This window comes from Sceloporus undulatus, chromosome 6, assembly GCF_019175285.1.
Source record: "Sceloporus undulatus isolate JIND9_A2432 ecotype Alabama chromosome 6, SceUnd_v1.1, whole genome shotgun sequence".
Taxonomy (NCBI): domain Eukaryota; kingdom Metazoa; phylum Chordata; class Lepidosauria; order Squamata; family Phrynosomatidae; genus Sceloporus; species Sceloporus undulatus.
Genome location: NC_056527.1, coordinates 117,606,832 through 117,620,927, shown reverse-complemented (window position 1 = coordinate 117,620,927; position 14,096 = coordinate 117,606,832). Strand labels below are relative to the sequence as shown.

Below are 14,096 nucleotides of genomic sequence, written 5' to 3'. Positions count from 1 at the left end.
GTAGCTGAAAAGACTGTTGTGTGGGGTGTGTGGACTTTCCTTCTTTGGAGATCTTTACACAGTTTGGGAGTGCTGTAAAAGATGCATTCCTGCATGGCAGGGGCCTGCATTAGCTGCCTCTTGGGGTTCCTTACAACCCTAAAATCCTACAATTCATAGATCTCTAAAGCTTTCAAGATACACATCTAGTGTTGCCATAGTCATTGCTAAGTAGGCTAGGAGACAAGATAACCAACTTTCCCTCTGCCCCAATCTCCAAAAACATGAGACAGAAATCCAAATTGCAGCCAAATTTGTTTAAAAGGAAACCCAGCATCCTAATTTGGGCTATTGGCGTGTCAAGTTCAATCTTGCCCTGCTCCAGATGGCTTGGACTGCAACTCCCACCAATCCTCCCCAGCTATGTTATCTGGGGATGATGGGAACTGCAGTCCAATTCAACTGGCTTGGGGAGAAAGTTGGGCTAGAAAGATCAATGGTGTAACTAATCCATATTATTTGTTTTCGATCGGATCAGATACCCATAAGTTGGTTTCTTTCCATCTCGTCGGTTCAACATTATGGTGTGCAGTCATAGCAGGATTGCTATCTCAAAGGGACCTCAATTGTGTCCCTAAAAGGATGGGAAATTGCACCCCCAATCCCAACACCCCAAATATTTTCCATGGGGAAGCCCACATTTGCTAAAGGGAAAAATATATATCTATACAAAGGGGAAACCTGCCTCCCCCTTACCTTGTCTTTTCACGGGCATCTCGCAGGCGGTTTGTACAAGTACAACCTTAATCTCCTAATCTCCCTTCCCAAACATCTGCCAGCTTAAAAGATTTGCCCGGCCGATTGTGACCGCTGACCCTTCTTCTTCCACTCAAAAGGCCTTCTGGGAGATGTAGTCTTCTCTTTCCCCCCTTGGAAGTAACACTCATCCCACCCCAATTTTTTTAGGTTTTAGAAAGCAGGACATTAAGCTTCACAAGGGGAGAGAAATTCAACCTCTGCAAACACCCGTCAGGTTTTGAAACAACATTTTGAACAAGTTCAAAGGACAGAGGTTTGTATTCAGAATGCAAGAGCTCTAGGAACTGTGGATGTTAAGAAGAACCTTCAGGTGGCCAAATGAAGGCTGAAGCAAACACCTGCAAACAGAGAACATCTGCAACAGAATGCTGATTAAAAGCCCACTTTTTCATTTTGAAAGAGAACGTGAAGACTAGTGCAACCATCCAGATGAAATTTGGTTAGAGACCCCCAACATTTATTTCAATGGTTATAAATGTAATTCCCCCCAAAAGATGTATATGGGCATGTGAAGATTAAAAATACATCAGTTTGGCTTGTGAGAGCTATTGGGATTCCTGGTGTGCATTGTCTTCTTTCCTAAATGCATAATCTTGTTGGTCATGATGCATTTTGAACCTAGAATTGAATGGAACATTTTTCTCTCCAACTCAAACCACCTTTTTTCTAAATTTTCTAAGGTCTTATTTGCACAGCAGAAATAATACAATTTCACACCGCTTCAATTGCCATCGCTCCATGCTATGGAATTCTGGGAACTGTAGTTTTGTGAGATATTTAGGTTCCTCTGTCAGTGAGCTCTGGTGCCCCTCCAAACTACAAATCCCACACTTGTATAGCATCGCTCCATGGCAGTAGAAATGGTGTCAAATTGCTTTATTTATTTCTGCAGTGCAGGTTAGACCGAAGACGTTTAAATTAACCAATGGCTATACCTTTGTTCTGCTACAATGAGAGTGAAAAACTTTCTCTCTCTTCTACAAACATAACCATTTTTACTGCTACGGTTTTGCTTTGCTGTTATTTGCAGTCAAGTCTTGCAATGGAGCCCCGTATCTTTTTTGATACGCTGCCTCCACGTCATCCAATTATTGCAATTAATTTTTTAACCTGACGCATGCTTTCCTTGGGCCATTTCCTCACACACAACCACAGCTATCCAGCTTCATTCCAAACATTTGTCAAAGGTATTTAATAGTTAATCACAAAGAAAAATACAACAACCTGAACCGGTTTAACAACATGCTATTGAATTTTTATGCAAGTGAATGTTTGGAACAGGAAACAAAACAATCAGGTGGCCTTTGGTTTAACAATTCAGACAATGTGAATCCCTCGAAACTTTAGAATAACTTGAGGGAAGGACGGAAGTCAACAAATGGAGAGCTCCAGGTATGTAATTTCCATGCTCACTGGAGAAGCCAAATACAGAAGTAAATTTAAGGCTTCCCTTCCAATTTTTGAGCTTAGGGCAACTATGGCTTGCAATACGATTGCATCCACCCTTATTATTAAAGAGTGCATTAAGGCATTTCTATAGCAAAGAGGTATTTGTCTCCCACAGTGCCACTGAGCCCTTTTAGAACAAGGAATACAACGCTGTGGATGACTCCTTCCCACCCACCTCTGCCACATTATCTGCAGGCACTAAACATTTATCTCTGCAGGAGCATGGAGGGTGGTGTGCGCATGGAGCAGGCCTGGAAACTGCCAGGCTTTGTCGGGGCGTCTCAGATGCCCAGTGGGTTGGGGGAAACCACCCCTTCGTTCTCCACCACTGCTTTGGAGATGCCCCGGAGGTTCTTGAAGAGTTGCCGCGTGGTGTCGGACCTCAGGGAGGTCAGGTTTCGGGTGACCCGGTCGTACGCCTGCGAAGGGAAAAGTGAGAGATGAAGTAATCGTGGAATCCTAAGAGTTGCAAGGGGACACAAGGCCATCCAGTCCACCTCCTTGACACTGTGGGAGACACACAACTGAAGCACCTTGGAGAGATGGCCACCAACCCCCACTATTCCACTGTGGGTCAGTTCTTACACTCAAGATGTTTAGGTGCAAACCTAGTCTCTGGAGCAGCAGAAAACAATCAGAAAATAAGGGAGGGAGGGGAAGATATTCAAAATGGCAGAGTTGGGAAGGAAGGAAGGAAGGAAGGAAGGAAGGAAGGAAGGAAGGAAGGATTCAAAATGGCAGAGTTGATTTGAAAAGACTGAAGAAGAGGCATTCACAATGGAAGAGTTGATAAAGAAGAGGAAGGAAGGAAGGAAGGAAGGAAGGAAGGAAGGAAGGAGAGAAAAGATATTCACAATGGTAGAGTTGATTTGGAAGGAAGGAAGGAAGGAAAGAAAAAGAGGTATTCAAAATGGCAGAGTGGCCTATGGTGGTGCCAATGAACCTCTGCCTGAACCAGAGGATGTGAGGGGGTGATGCCAACTAAGCAGAGCTTGGAAACGCTACTTTTTAAAACTGTTGCTCTCAGAGTCTTGTGGTCGGTGGTGGTTGTTTTATGCTGTCAAAGGTAGCTTTGACTTCCAGTGACCCACTGAACCAGGGTCCCCCAATAGAGCCTCTTATTAATAACCATCCTACTTGGGTCTTGCCAACTTGGGGCAGCTAGAGCTTCCTCTACCCACTTGTAGGGCGGTCCTCTCTTTTCCTCCTGCTTTCAACTTTCAAGCACGGTCATCATTTCCAAATGAGTCATGGCATCTCATATTATGTACAAATCAGTGGTTATCTATAAAAGTAACTTTTCCACACTGGTAGGGATAGCCTCCTGGAAAACCTGCACTGCTTCAATCATTTCAATTCCCTTCTCAAAACCTAACTGTTTCAGGGAAATCTCTGGTACAAAGCCCAAATCCCTTCCCCACTTTCCTTCTTTCTTTTCCTACTCTTTCCTTAAACAGAGGTTAGATACTCATATCCCAGGGGTGCTTTAGCTGTGGATTTCTTGCCTTGTCAGGGGGGTGGTCTGGATGTTCTTTAGGAGTACAGTACACCCGTGTCATACACGGGTGCATTATACGCTGCTTTCAGAATACACTGAAAGCAGTGCCGCTTCTTCTGGCACAGCGCAAGCATACAGTTTTTTTTTTTTGTGGGGGGGGGGGGGAGAATGGATCCCCGCATAAAACAAGGGCGCATTGTACTTTCCAATGCTATGAATCTGCAGACCCCTTGCCAAAAAGACAGATGGCTCACCTCAATGCACCATGTGTCACAGAGCATCTTCTCATGCTGGGCTGTGGGCTGCCCTTGCTCCAGCGACCGGGATGCTCTGTGAGAGAAAAAGAGGAAAAATAAAACAAATCTCTGAGGCTGAGAGAGTGTGACTTGCCCAAGTTCACCCCATGGATATTCATGGCCAAGAAGAAATTTGAACTCTGGTCTCCCAGAGTCCTAGTCCAGTGCTCAGACCACTACACCACACTGGACCCAGAAGAGTTAATTTTGCCATTAAGCTGAACAGAAACAGGAGTAAAGGAGTGTGTGTTGGACATGTAGACGCGTTTTAGCATCCAGGGCAACCATGCCAAAAAGAAGTAGCAAACCTCAGGAGGAGGGATGTACCTTGAGAGGACCACCACCATGGCATATAAATCGATGGCGCTGTCGGCGATGCGTTTCAACACAAACTGTTCATCTGGGAGAGGAAAGAGAAGAGAGACAAACACATTAGTACTTACACCAGGGAGGCTCCGGAATATGGATGGGAGCAGGTGGCATGGCATGCATTTTAACAGAGCATTTGCCTAACTATCTCTCCATAATCCATCACTTTCTGTATTCCTCACCTTTTCCCCTATTGGGACCTCCTCTGCTTTATGAAAGGCAGAAAAGTGCAATAAAGTGCCAACGATTAAGAGCACATAAAAGTTGAGATTAGAACATTAAACTAACAATATTTAAAATATTAATTCAAAATGAAGATTAAAAGCTGTTAATTGCTGTCGACTTTGACTTACGGTCACCCTATAAATGAGAAGCCTCCAAATCAACCTGTTAGCAACAGGCCTGCTCAGGTCTTGCAAACTCAATGGGAAGCCATTGTGACTTCCTTGTTGTGTGTCCATCCATTTGCAATGTGGTCGTCCTCTTTTCCGACTGCCATCTTACCAAGAATTACTATCTTTCCTAATAAGCCATGTTTTCTTATGTTAGGTCCAAAGTACAGCAGTCTCAGTTTAGTGATTCTGGCTTCTAGGGAGTTTGGGATTGTTATCTTGGACTTATTAAAAGCAGTGTTTGCATGTGCCTTCAAACTGCTGGTTGATTTATGATGATCCCATAAACTTTAGAGGATTTTTTAAGGCCAGCAATCCTAACAGGTACTCTCAGACTTTTTGCTGTCTGATTTGGATTTTCAGGTTTATACACAGCTTTTTCATGCATAATGTTTTAACTTCATAAATCATTTAATGGCCTTTTTAAATGTTATATTCATACTTTTAATGCTTCTGTATTGTTTTTAATTTGTATGGTTTGAAATCTGCTGTGAGCCGCCTTGCGTCCCTATTCCGGGGAGAAAGGCCAGATATAAATGAATAAAATAAATACATAAAGTAAGTACAGGGCTGTAGGGTTACATGTCTTTTTTATTAACCGTCATGTCATAGGATTAAGGATGGGAACAGGTTCAGCATTCTTCAATGGGATCAGTTAAAAGGGGATTTACCAATGATCTTCTTGCCATGTTTAAGGAGCTGCTCTTCCACCACACCGGCAAAGAGATCGATGGCACGAACCGTCTAGAAAAAGAAGGAAGAGATGGTGACACAGATGCTGGAAGGGTTGTAGAGACCGTGATGGAGGGAAAGAATCTCCCTTTCTCTCTCCGACATGGATGCAGCCCTAATTGGCATTTTTTGGACATGGTCATGGCAGCCCCTACTGCAATGCACTCTACATGGAGCTGCCCTTGAAGATGACTCCAACACTGCAACTACTGAGAAGGTTTCAATTGATTAAACAGGATTATGTTTTGGCACTGAAGTATAGGCATGCCTCTGTTACCAAGGCCTCTGACAAATAATAATAATAATAATAATAATAATAATAATAATAATAATAATAATAATAGTTTATATTCCACCTCTCCAATTAGATTGAGGCGGCTGACAATTTTAAAAGAACATTAAAATACAGTCAAACACAATACAGTGGTGCCTCGGGTTACGAAATTAATTCGTTCCGCGGCTAATTTCGTAACCCGAAAAACCTTCGTAACCTGAATTGCCATAGGCGCTAATGGGGAAAAAAGCCGCGGCTCTGCCGCGGCTCCATTTAAAACAGCGCCGGAGTTTTTTCGTAACCCGAAAAAACTTTCATAACCCGAAACAATAAATCCCTATGGGATTTTTTCGTATCCCGAAAAATTCGTAACCTGGGTATTTCGTATCCCGAGGTACCACTGTATCCCTTTTTGTGTCCTACTAGCCCTCCACTTTTTTACATTGCCCTCTGTATATGCAGAAGCTTTTTAGCAGCATCAGCATTAGAAGGAAGAGAAACACAGGCTTTCAGTATCAGGTTGCAGCGGCAAGTCTCCAATAAATAATGACCTGGGAATGAATGGGATTCCTCTCCAAGCAATGCAACTCTAGTTGTGTGCGCTCGCCTACAAAAGGCAAGGGAAGGAGCCACTGCCTCCAGAATCCCTTACTGAGCAAAACAAAGAGAAAAGGGGAGGACAGATAAGCCTTCCTCAGCAGCTCCCTCCAGCATTTTAAAAAAGCACAGATCTATATGTTTGGCCAACAAAATGGAAATCATAAGAAAAGTGGGAGGCTGGTGAGATTAAAAATCATCCCTGGATGCATTTTGGAAGAAGCCTTCAGAAGGTTCAAACTGTTTTTGTTCCCTTCTGCAAGACTTACCTGAACTGATTATATTCATTTAAAATTGGAAACCTGTAAAACCAAAGGGGAAACATAGCACAGCTGTGTTTCTCCATCTTCCTCCAAGTATTTGGACTTCTCAGAATCCCTGACATTTGGCAAAACTGCCTGGGGCTTTTGGAAGTTGGAGTCCAAGAGACCCAGAGAAACAAAGACTGAGAACCACACTAGGGCTTGGAAATCCCAATTCCCTTTTGGAATAAAATGATTTTCACCTGCCAATGCCAAGATGGAGCCAATGGATCCACCCTAGGAAGAGAATTTCATAGCCTGGAAGTAGCCACTGAGAAGGCCTTGCTTTCACAGGGTGCATCTACACAATAGTAATAATGCAGTTTGACAATGCTTTAACTGCCACAGCTCCATCCTACAGAATCTTGGGATTTATAGTTTGGTGAGGCGCCAGTGCTCTTTGGCAGGGAAGGTTATAAAGACCTTATTTATTTATTATTTTCATTTGTATGCCGCCTTTCTCCCAGAAAGAGACTCAAGGCAGTTCACAGATAAAAAAGAACATTTTAATAACTTTACACTAAAAACGAAAAAAACTATTAAAATCATCTAACTAAAAACAGTATAAGATGATATAAAAATACAGTTGGCCTTTGGTATCTGCTGTGGTTTGGTTCCAGGATCCTCAGCGGATACCAAAATCTGTGGATGCTCAAGTCCCATTAAATACAATGACATAGTAAAATAGTGTCCTTTATATAAAATGGCAAAATCAATCTTTGCTTTGGGGAATTTATATAGTTCTAAAATATTTTTAAACTGTGCTTGAATCCATGCATTAAAAATATCCGCAGATACAGAGGGCTGACTGTATCCAAAAGTTTAAAAACTAAAAAAAATGACCTTGTAAAACTACAAACCCCAGAATCCCACAGGATGGAGCTACAGTGCTTAAAGTGGTGTCAAACTGCATTATTTCTCCAGTGTAGATGCACCCATAGAGAGATTTAGAAATGGCCTGCTAGGGTCACCACAAGGATGGGGCCCTTTTTAATTCTGTTTAGCTTTGTTATTATTTGCAATGCGTTTTTCTCTCTGAAATGTAAAAAACCAGTTGGCTGTGCCCACTTACCTGTTCGCCACTCGAACTCAGGCTTGGATGAACAACGGTCGTGAGCGAAATCCCGGTTCCCAAGCCGGCTCTCCTGGTCAAGAGGCAGACAAACAGGGCATGAGGTTGACCCACAACCCAACTTCTTTTACCTACCCCACTCACACAAACCCACCTTGAACTGGGGTAACCAGTTCTACAGCCACAGAATGTACCAAAAAGAAACGTAGGCTGCACTGGAGAGAGAACCCGTTTTGGCAGTGCTTTAACTGCCCTGGCTCAAGGTTATGGAATTCTGGGAGTTGAAGTTTGTTGTGGGGCCCAGAGAGGAATACAAACCAGACCAGAGAAATTTGGGAACCTCCGTTCTGAGCTTGCAAAAATCCCTAAATAATGAACCCTCATGTTTAGTGGCAGTCTGATCTCAAAATATAGACCAGAGGAATTTGCTACTTCCATTCTGGTTCAAGAAAGTTGCTAACAAGAAGGGCTGCATCTGCACTGCAGAATTAATGCAGTTTGATACTGCTTGAACTACCATGGCTCAACGCTATAGAATTCTGGGATTTGTAGTTTTGTGACACCAGAGAGCTCTGGTGGCACAATAAACTACAAATCCCAGGATTGCATAGCATTAATCCATGGCAGTTAAAATGGTGTCAAATTGCATTGTTTCTGCAGTGCAGATGCAGCCCAGATCTGCTTCTAGCTGCTATCCATGAAGTGCCAGGCCAAAGCATCTGCCATCTAGCAGAGGCTTCTGAACATAACATACCCGTTTCAATGCCGCTGGGCAGCCACAATGTTGATAAGGATTCTAAAGTCCATCTGCCTACTAGTAGGTGCACCAGATCCGTACCTGCGCACTCGCTTCCCAACCTCGGTGACCAGCAACCCGGCGTTCCCAAGAGGATTCTTCATGGCACGCTGCAATCCGCGGAGCTGGTTGCCTGCATTCTTCAGAAAAACATCAGGGAGAGGCTCAGTGCTTGAAGCTGCAACCTCCTCAACTGAAGACAACTCAGAACACTACTAGGGACTACTTCCACCAACATTGGGCTCCTGAGGCATGAAGTGTCATTAACAAATGAAATACAGTCATTCCTCAACATTTGCACGTTAAGCATTCAAGGATTTATTAGCAGATTATTGCATTTGCTGCTGTCTGCGCTGCTGCCCTATTTGTTGCTCTGTGTCTTCAAGTCATTACTGACTTATGGTGACCCTGTCAGTGGGCAACTGAACCCAGGTCTCCAGAGTCACAGCCCAGCGTTCAGACCACTGCACCACACTGCCGCTCTATGCGGCTGGGGAAAAAATGTTATCTCTAGGCATTTCTAGGTCGTCCAGCACAATTCTAGAAAAGGGTTGCACCTAGAAATGCCAAGAAAAGTGTTCTCCCAGATAAAAGAAATAGCATCTTCTGTTCACAATTTCCCCATTTTCATGGGAATCCTGCATCCCTAATCCCCTTGAAAGTTGAGGGCTAACCATAATCTGTCATCTAGGCTGCCACAGAAGCCCAAAATTGGTTTTAAATTTGTCCTATCTCTCTCCAACTTTTGGAATCATCACAAGGCAGGAAGGAGGAAGAGGCTTTCAGGGGCTGAGCCCTTTGGGAAAAAAGAAAGTGGCATTGCTAAGACAGCCTTCTCCAAGCCAGCAAAGGTGGAAGGCGCCAAGATGGGAGAAGGCTTGATGTTATTTGCCATCCAGTTTGCTTTGACATCTGGGAACCTTATGAATGAGAGACCTCCAAAAGTCCTGGAAGTGAAGTTTTGCAAACAGAGAGTAGCTTCCTGAAGTGAATCAATCCCTCTGCAATACGGCTTTCCTCTTTTCCTACTGCCTTGCACTTTTGATAAAGCTGCCACAGACGTTTTTCCTCACCTCCCTAAATTCTGCCTCCAGCCTCCCCTTCTCTACCTTTGGGCTCCTGTGTTTCCCATCCTCACCCCCAGCATCAGACCTGGAATCCATTCAGGGCAACAAACAGTCGCAAGATATCGTTGGTTCCCTCAAAGATCCGGAATATCCGTAGGTCGCGCATCACTCGCTCCACGCCAGCGTCCTGGAGAGTTCAGGGAACACATTGAAAATATTAAAAAAGACTCTGGTCAAGACAGACCGTCTAAAGGGGCATCACTAGAGGGGTGGCACTTCTGTTCCCCAAACGTCTGCCTTTTGGAAGAAATGGACCGTGACGTTCATCTGCGTCCATTTAAAACACTGAAGAGATAGCATGAGTGGGACAAGGCTCAGGTGGAGGAACAAGTCTGCCACCTTGATTCCCAGCCGGCCTCTGTATCCACGGATCCTGTGCCCGTGGATTCTATCACCCAAGTTTCAAAATATTCCAAAAAATATACATTCCCAAAAGCCAATCTTGACCTTGCCATTTTATCAATAAGGGATACCATTTTACTATCCCACTGTATATAGTAATGGGACTTGAGCATCCATGGATTGTGGTACCCATGGAGGGGTCTTGGAACCAGAGGATACCAAGGGCCCGCTATAAAGTTAAAGATGAAGATAACCTGTTAAGTATAATTTTGCTAAAAATATATTATGAGTAAGTCATAAGGTCTACAAAATACTGTCAACCTTCTGCATTTGCAGCTTTGATTAATATGTTCTCTCTAGGAATTTCTAGGTCCTCCAACACGGCTCTATGGTCAATGCCCTCCAGAAGCCGCATGGAAGGACCTAGAGATTCCTAGAAAAGTGTTCTCTCAGGCAAATAATAATAATAATAATAATAATAAAAATAGTGTTTGTGTTTTTTTCCCCACTTTCACAGAGGTCTTTCACCTTTAACCCCAGCAAATGCAGAAGGCCTACTGTAATGACTAAATTCAGCAAGCCAGTTTGGGAGGAAAGAAACATTCCAAGCTTTGGTATAAACATCTATGGGGTGTGTGTATGTGTGTATGTGTGTTGTGTGTGTGGAGGAGGTGATTTCCCCGGCTTTCTCACCTTCATGAAGCCCATTCCCCCCATGAGCTGGATGCATTCGTCAGTGACAGTCCAGGCAGCTTCCTGCAAATAACAACAACATTTTAAAAAGGAAAGAGAATGAACAGGTCTCACTCTTTCTAGTCTGTAAAACGTGTGCACATTGCTCAAGGCAAGAGCAAACACGGTTGTAACAAAGGGAGATTGTGCATGTTAAAATCAGGCTGTGACCCTAAAGCAAACCTATCACGGGATTTTCTTGGCAAGACTTGTTCTGAGGGGGTTTGTCTTTGCCACACTCTCTCAGCCTCAGAGGAAGGTAAGGGCAACCCTCTCAGAACAAATCTGGCCAAGAAAACCTCAGGATAAAGTCGCCTTAGGGTTGGCATTTATCAACAACAACAACAACGTGCCAAAAAAGATCCATTATCTTGGCCTCCCACCTTTGCTGCTAACTTACTGAGCCAAAGATTTTGCTGATGGCTGCCTCAGTTTGGAAGTCAGAAGCCCCTTGATCCATGTTTGCGCTAATCATGTAAGCCATGGACTGCGGAAAGAAAAAAAGCAGAATTGATCCTTTATTGAATTTGATTCCTATTCCAATTTAATTCTCCTAACACTGGGGCTGCAAACAGATTTTAAAATGGCTAAACAGCTTATTTGGCCTTTTAATAATGATGATGATGATGATGATGATGATGCTTTATTTTTACCCTGCCTCTCCATCGGGATAGAGGCAGCATACAATAAAAATCCATCCAATACAACAGTATTATTACCTCCCTCCCCTAAAGCATCAATTAGATTTAACATCAAAATCATCAATTAAAATAAACTTATCAGAGATGGGTGGGTGGGGTTACAAGATGTTCAAAGTGGGGGTCCATTTTTACTCTTTTGAAAGTCTAATCCAGGAGTGGGAATCCTATGGCTCTCCAGATGTGGTTGGACTGCAACTCCCAATGCTCACTGGGAACTGCGGTTGAGCAACCTCTGATGGGTTGCACAATTGGATTAGGCCTTTACCAGAACATACTTCTATAAACTAATGTTTTAATCTTAATATTTTCTAAATTACTGTAAAACGCCTTGAGTCCCACTGCGGGAAAAAGGCAGTAAATAAAACAAAATATCCGGTGCTATTTTCAAGAATAAAACCATCTCTTTTTTCAACATCCTTCAACTTTGTTTCTTTTCCTCCTCATATCTCTTGGATGTTTCCAGTCCTTCTCCTGCTTTTTTGATAAACACAAATGACACACTGAGTTGATTTGTAACTGGCTTTTTATGTGTTTTACTTTATATGTGTTTTATGTACAAAATGGTGAAGTCCTATAGCCATGAACAACAAAGTCTACATGTTCTGTGCAAAAATTTAGCCCTTGCAGAAGTTTTCATGGGGCCATGTGTCTTTCCTCACCTCCGTCACATACTGGAGCATCGCCATCCGTGCCAGCTTCTCTTGGATTGTTCCAAAATTGTGTATTTTATCACCGAACTGTGTCCTGTTTGCTGCAAAATCCGCCTTTTGAGATGATGGCCAAGGGAGGGAGGAAAAATGAGAAAGTGAAGCCCAGCGGTGATGGATCAGGACAAGAGGAGGGAGAGTTTAGGTAGGGAAGGAAGAACAGGCAAAATTAAATGGCCAGGCACTGTTAAGGTTTGTCCAGCAGTTTCACTCTCAAACCCATGTGTCGAAACAGAGCACTGATATCAGAGTTGAAGATGAGTATTGTTTACTCAGCAGGTTGTAATGACAGAACAACATGTATTAAGTTCATACACAATGCATACTGTATATACTCATATATAAGTCTAGAAATTTAGGTTAAAAAATTGACCCAAAAAACCTGGGTCGACTTATCCATGGATCAATGTAAGTACTGTATCTTAACTCTCTCACACACACAATGCAAGAGTTTAATCCGCCTTGGAAGCACTGACCCCCTTCTAGTCTCTTATCCATCCAGCCTTTAGTATGAGCAGAAATAGTTATGCTTGCTGGAATTTTGTAAGTTCTTTGGTGTTGTTTGCCTTTGGTTCATCCACTTTAGATCTTTTGTTATATGCCCCTAGGTTTTACCCTTGACTTATCCACGGGTCATATCAAAATCCATAATTTTGGCCCCAAAACCTGCCCTTGACTTATATATGAAGTCGACTTATAGTTGAGTATATTTGGTATATATTCTTTGTTTCTTCTGTCTGTCCAAAGAAAGTATCAGTCCATTAACTCCACAGACTCATAGCCGCAGTTCAGAAAAACATAGAGCCTGTACAGACTGGCACTTTGTGCTGGCCTGGGGGCAGAGTCAGGGCGCAGCGTCTGGATGACGCATGCTCGACCCGCCCCCCCCAGGGCTCCAATACCGCTCGCCACATTAAACAGCGCGCAGCATCATGACGCACCTCCATCCAAATGATGCAGCACCAAAGGGACTCCACAGAGCCATGCCACTGTGGCTATGGCCCCCTTTGGAGGGCGCAAAAAGGAGCTGCATTTTGTGGCTCCTTTTTGCACCCTTCATAGGCCGAATCGGGGCCACGGCATGAGGTTGATGTGGCCTCAATCCATCTGAAGAAGGGGCGGATGCATGCTGTCCTTCTGTACAGCCTCACAGTCCCCAAGACATTGAGCATTCTCTCCTGCATAAGCTCCTCAAAGTCTTCACAGCAACATTTCTGCACATCCCTTCTATGCTGCCACTATCTTAGTTTTAAGATTTTTACAGCCACTCCAGAGGGATTCAGCATTTCTTGCAACATGGCTGCACTCATCTGTCTTGCTTATCACACCTTTCCTACATTTAACCTCTTAGTCTATTGTAAATTACATACAAGTACTAATGGTCACAAAATATGGAAGAACCAAGTGCTGGGGTATACCCAAGACGCTTGGTAGGGTCACTCACCGCTTTGGTGATGATCCCGCGCATGGTGCCGGCCAGGGCGGCTGCCATCCCGAAACGCCCATTGTTGAGGATGTTCATGGCAACCTTGAACCCAGTGCCAGGCGCCCCCAAGACGTTCTCGGCCGGGACGCGGACCCCGTCAAAGTGAACTTCGGCTGTGTTGGAGGCCTTGATACCCATTTTCTTCTCCGGGGGTCCGCTAGAAAGTGCAGGAAAGAAGGAAGACATTACAGATCACATAATACTAGAGCTTGGGAAAGTTACTTTTAGGGGACTGTGACTCTCAGCACCAGGCAGTTGGTGGATGCTGGGAATCGTAAGTCCGCTCCTCATAAAAAGGGCAACTTTCCCAAGGTCTCTGTAACTAATTATGATGATAACAACGACATTTATTTCTTACCTACCTCTTCCTATGGATCAAGGTGGGAAACAACAAATTAAACACAAAACACCATTATTATTATTATT

The 14,096-nt window shown here is 43.6% G+C and overlaps 1 protein-coding gene across 1 annotated transcript in view; it reads right to left on the bottom strand.

Annotated features, from left to right (window-relative positions):
* Positions 1–1,962: 1,962 nt before the first annotated feature.
* The window catches only part of ACADVL (acyl-CoA dehydrogenase very long chain), a 22,404-nt gene continuing 10,270 nt past the window's right edge, over positions 1,963–14,096 (bottom strand). Inside the window, exons 8-18 of the mRNA XM_042473241.1 lie at positions 13,629–13,827; positions 12,137–12,241; positions 11,177–11,263; positions 10,738–10,800; positions 9,728–9,829; positions 8,618–8,715; positions 7,780–7,852; positions 5,474–5,546; positions 4,369–4,441; positions 4,000–4,075; positions 1,963–2,666 (exon numbers count right to left, since the gene is read on the bottom strand). Coding sequence (XP_042329175.1) covers positions 2,529–2,666; positions 4,000–4,075; positions 4,369–4,441; positions 5,474–5,546; positions 7,780–7,852; positions 8,618–8,715; positions 9,728–9,829; positions 10,738–10,800; positions 11,177–11,263; positions 12,137–12,241; positions 13,629–13,827 — 1,087 coding nt within the window. The 3' untranslated portion in view covers positions 1,963–2,528. The remainder of the gene's footprint in view (positions 2,667–3,999; positions 4,076–4,368; positions 4,442–5,473; positions 5,547–7,779; positions 7,853–8,617; positions 8,716–9,727; positions 9,830–10,737; positions 10,801–11,176; positions 11,264–12,136; positions 12,242–13,628; positions 13,828–14,096) is intronic.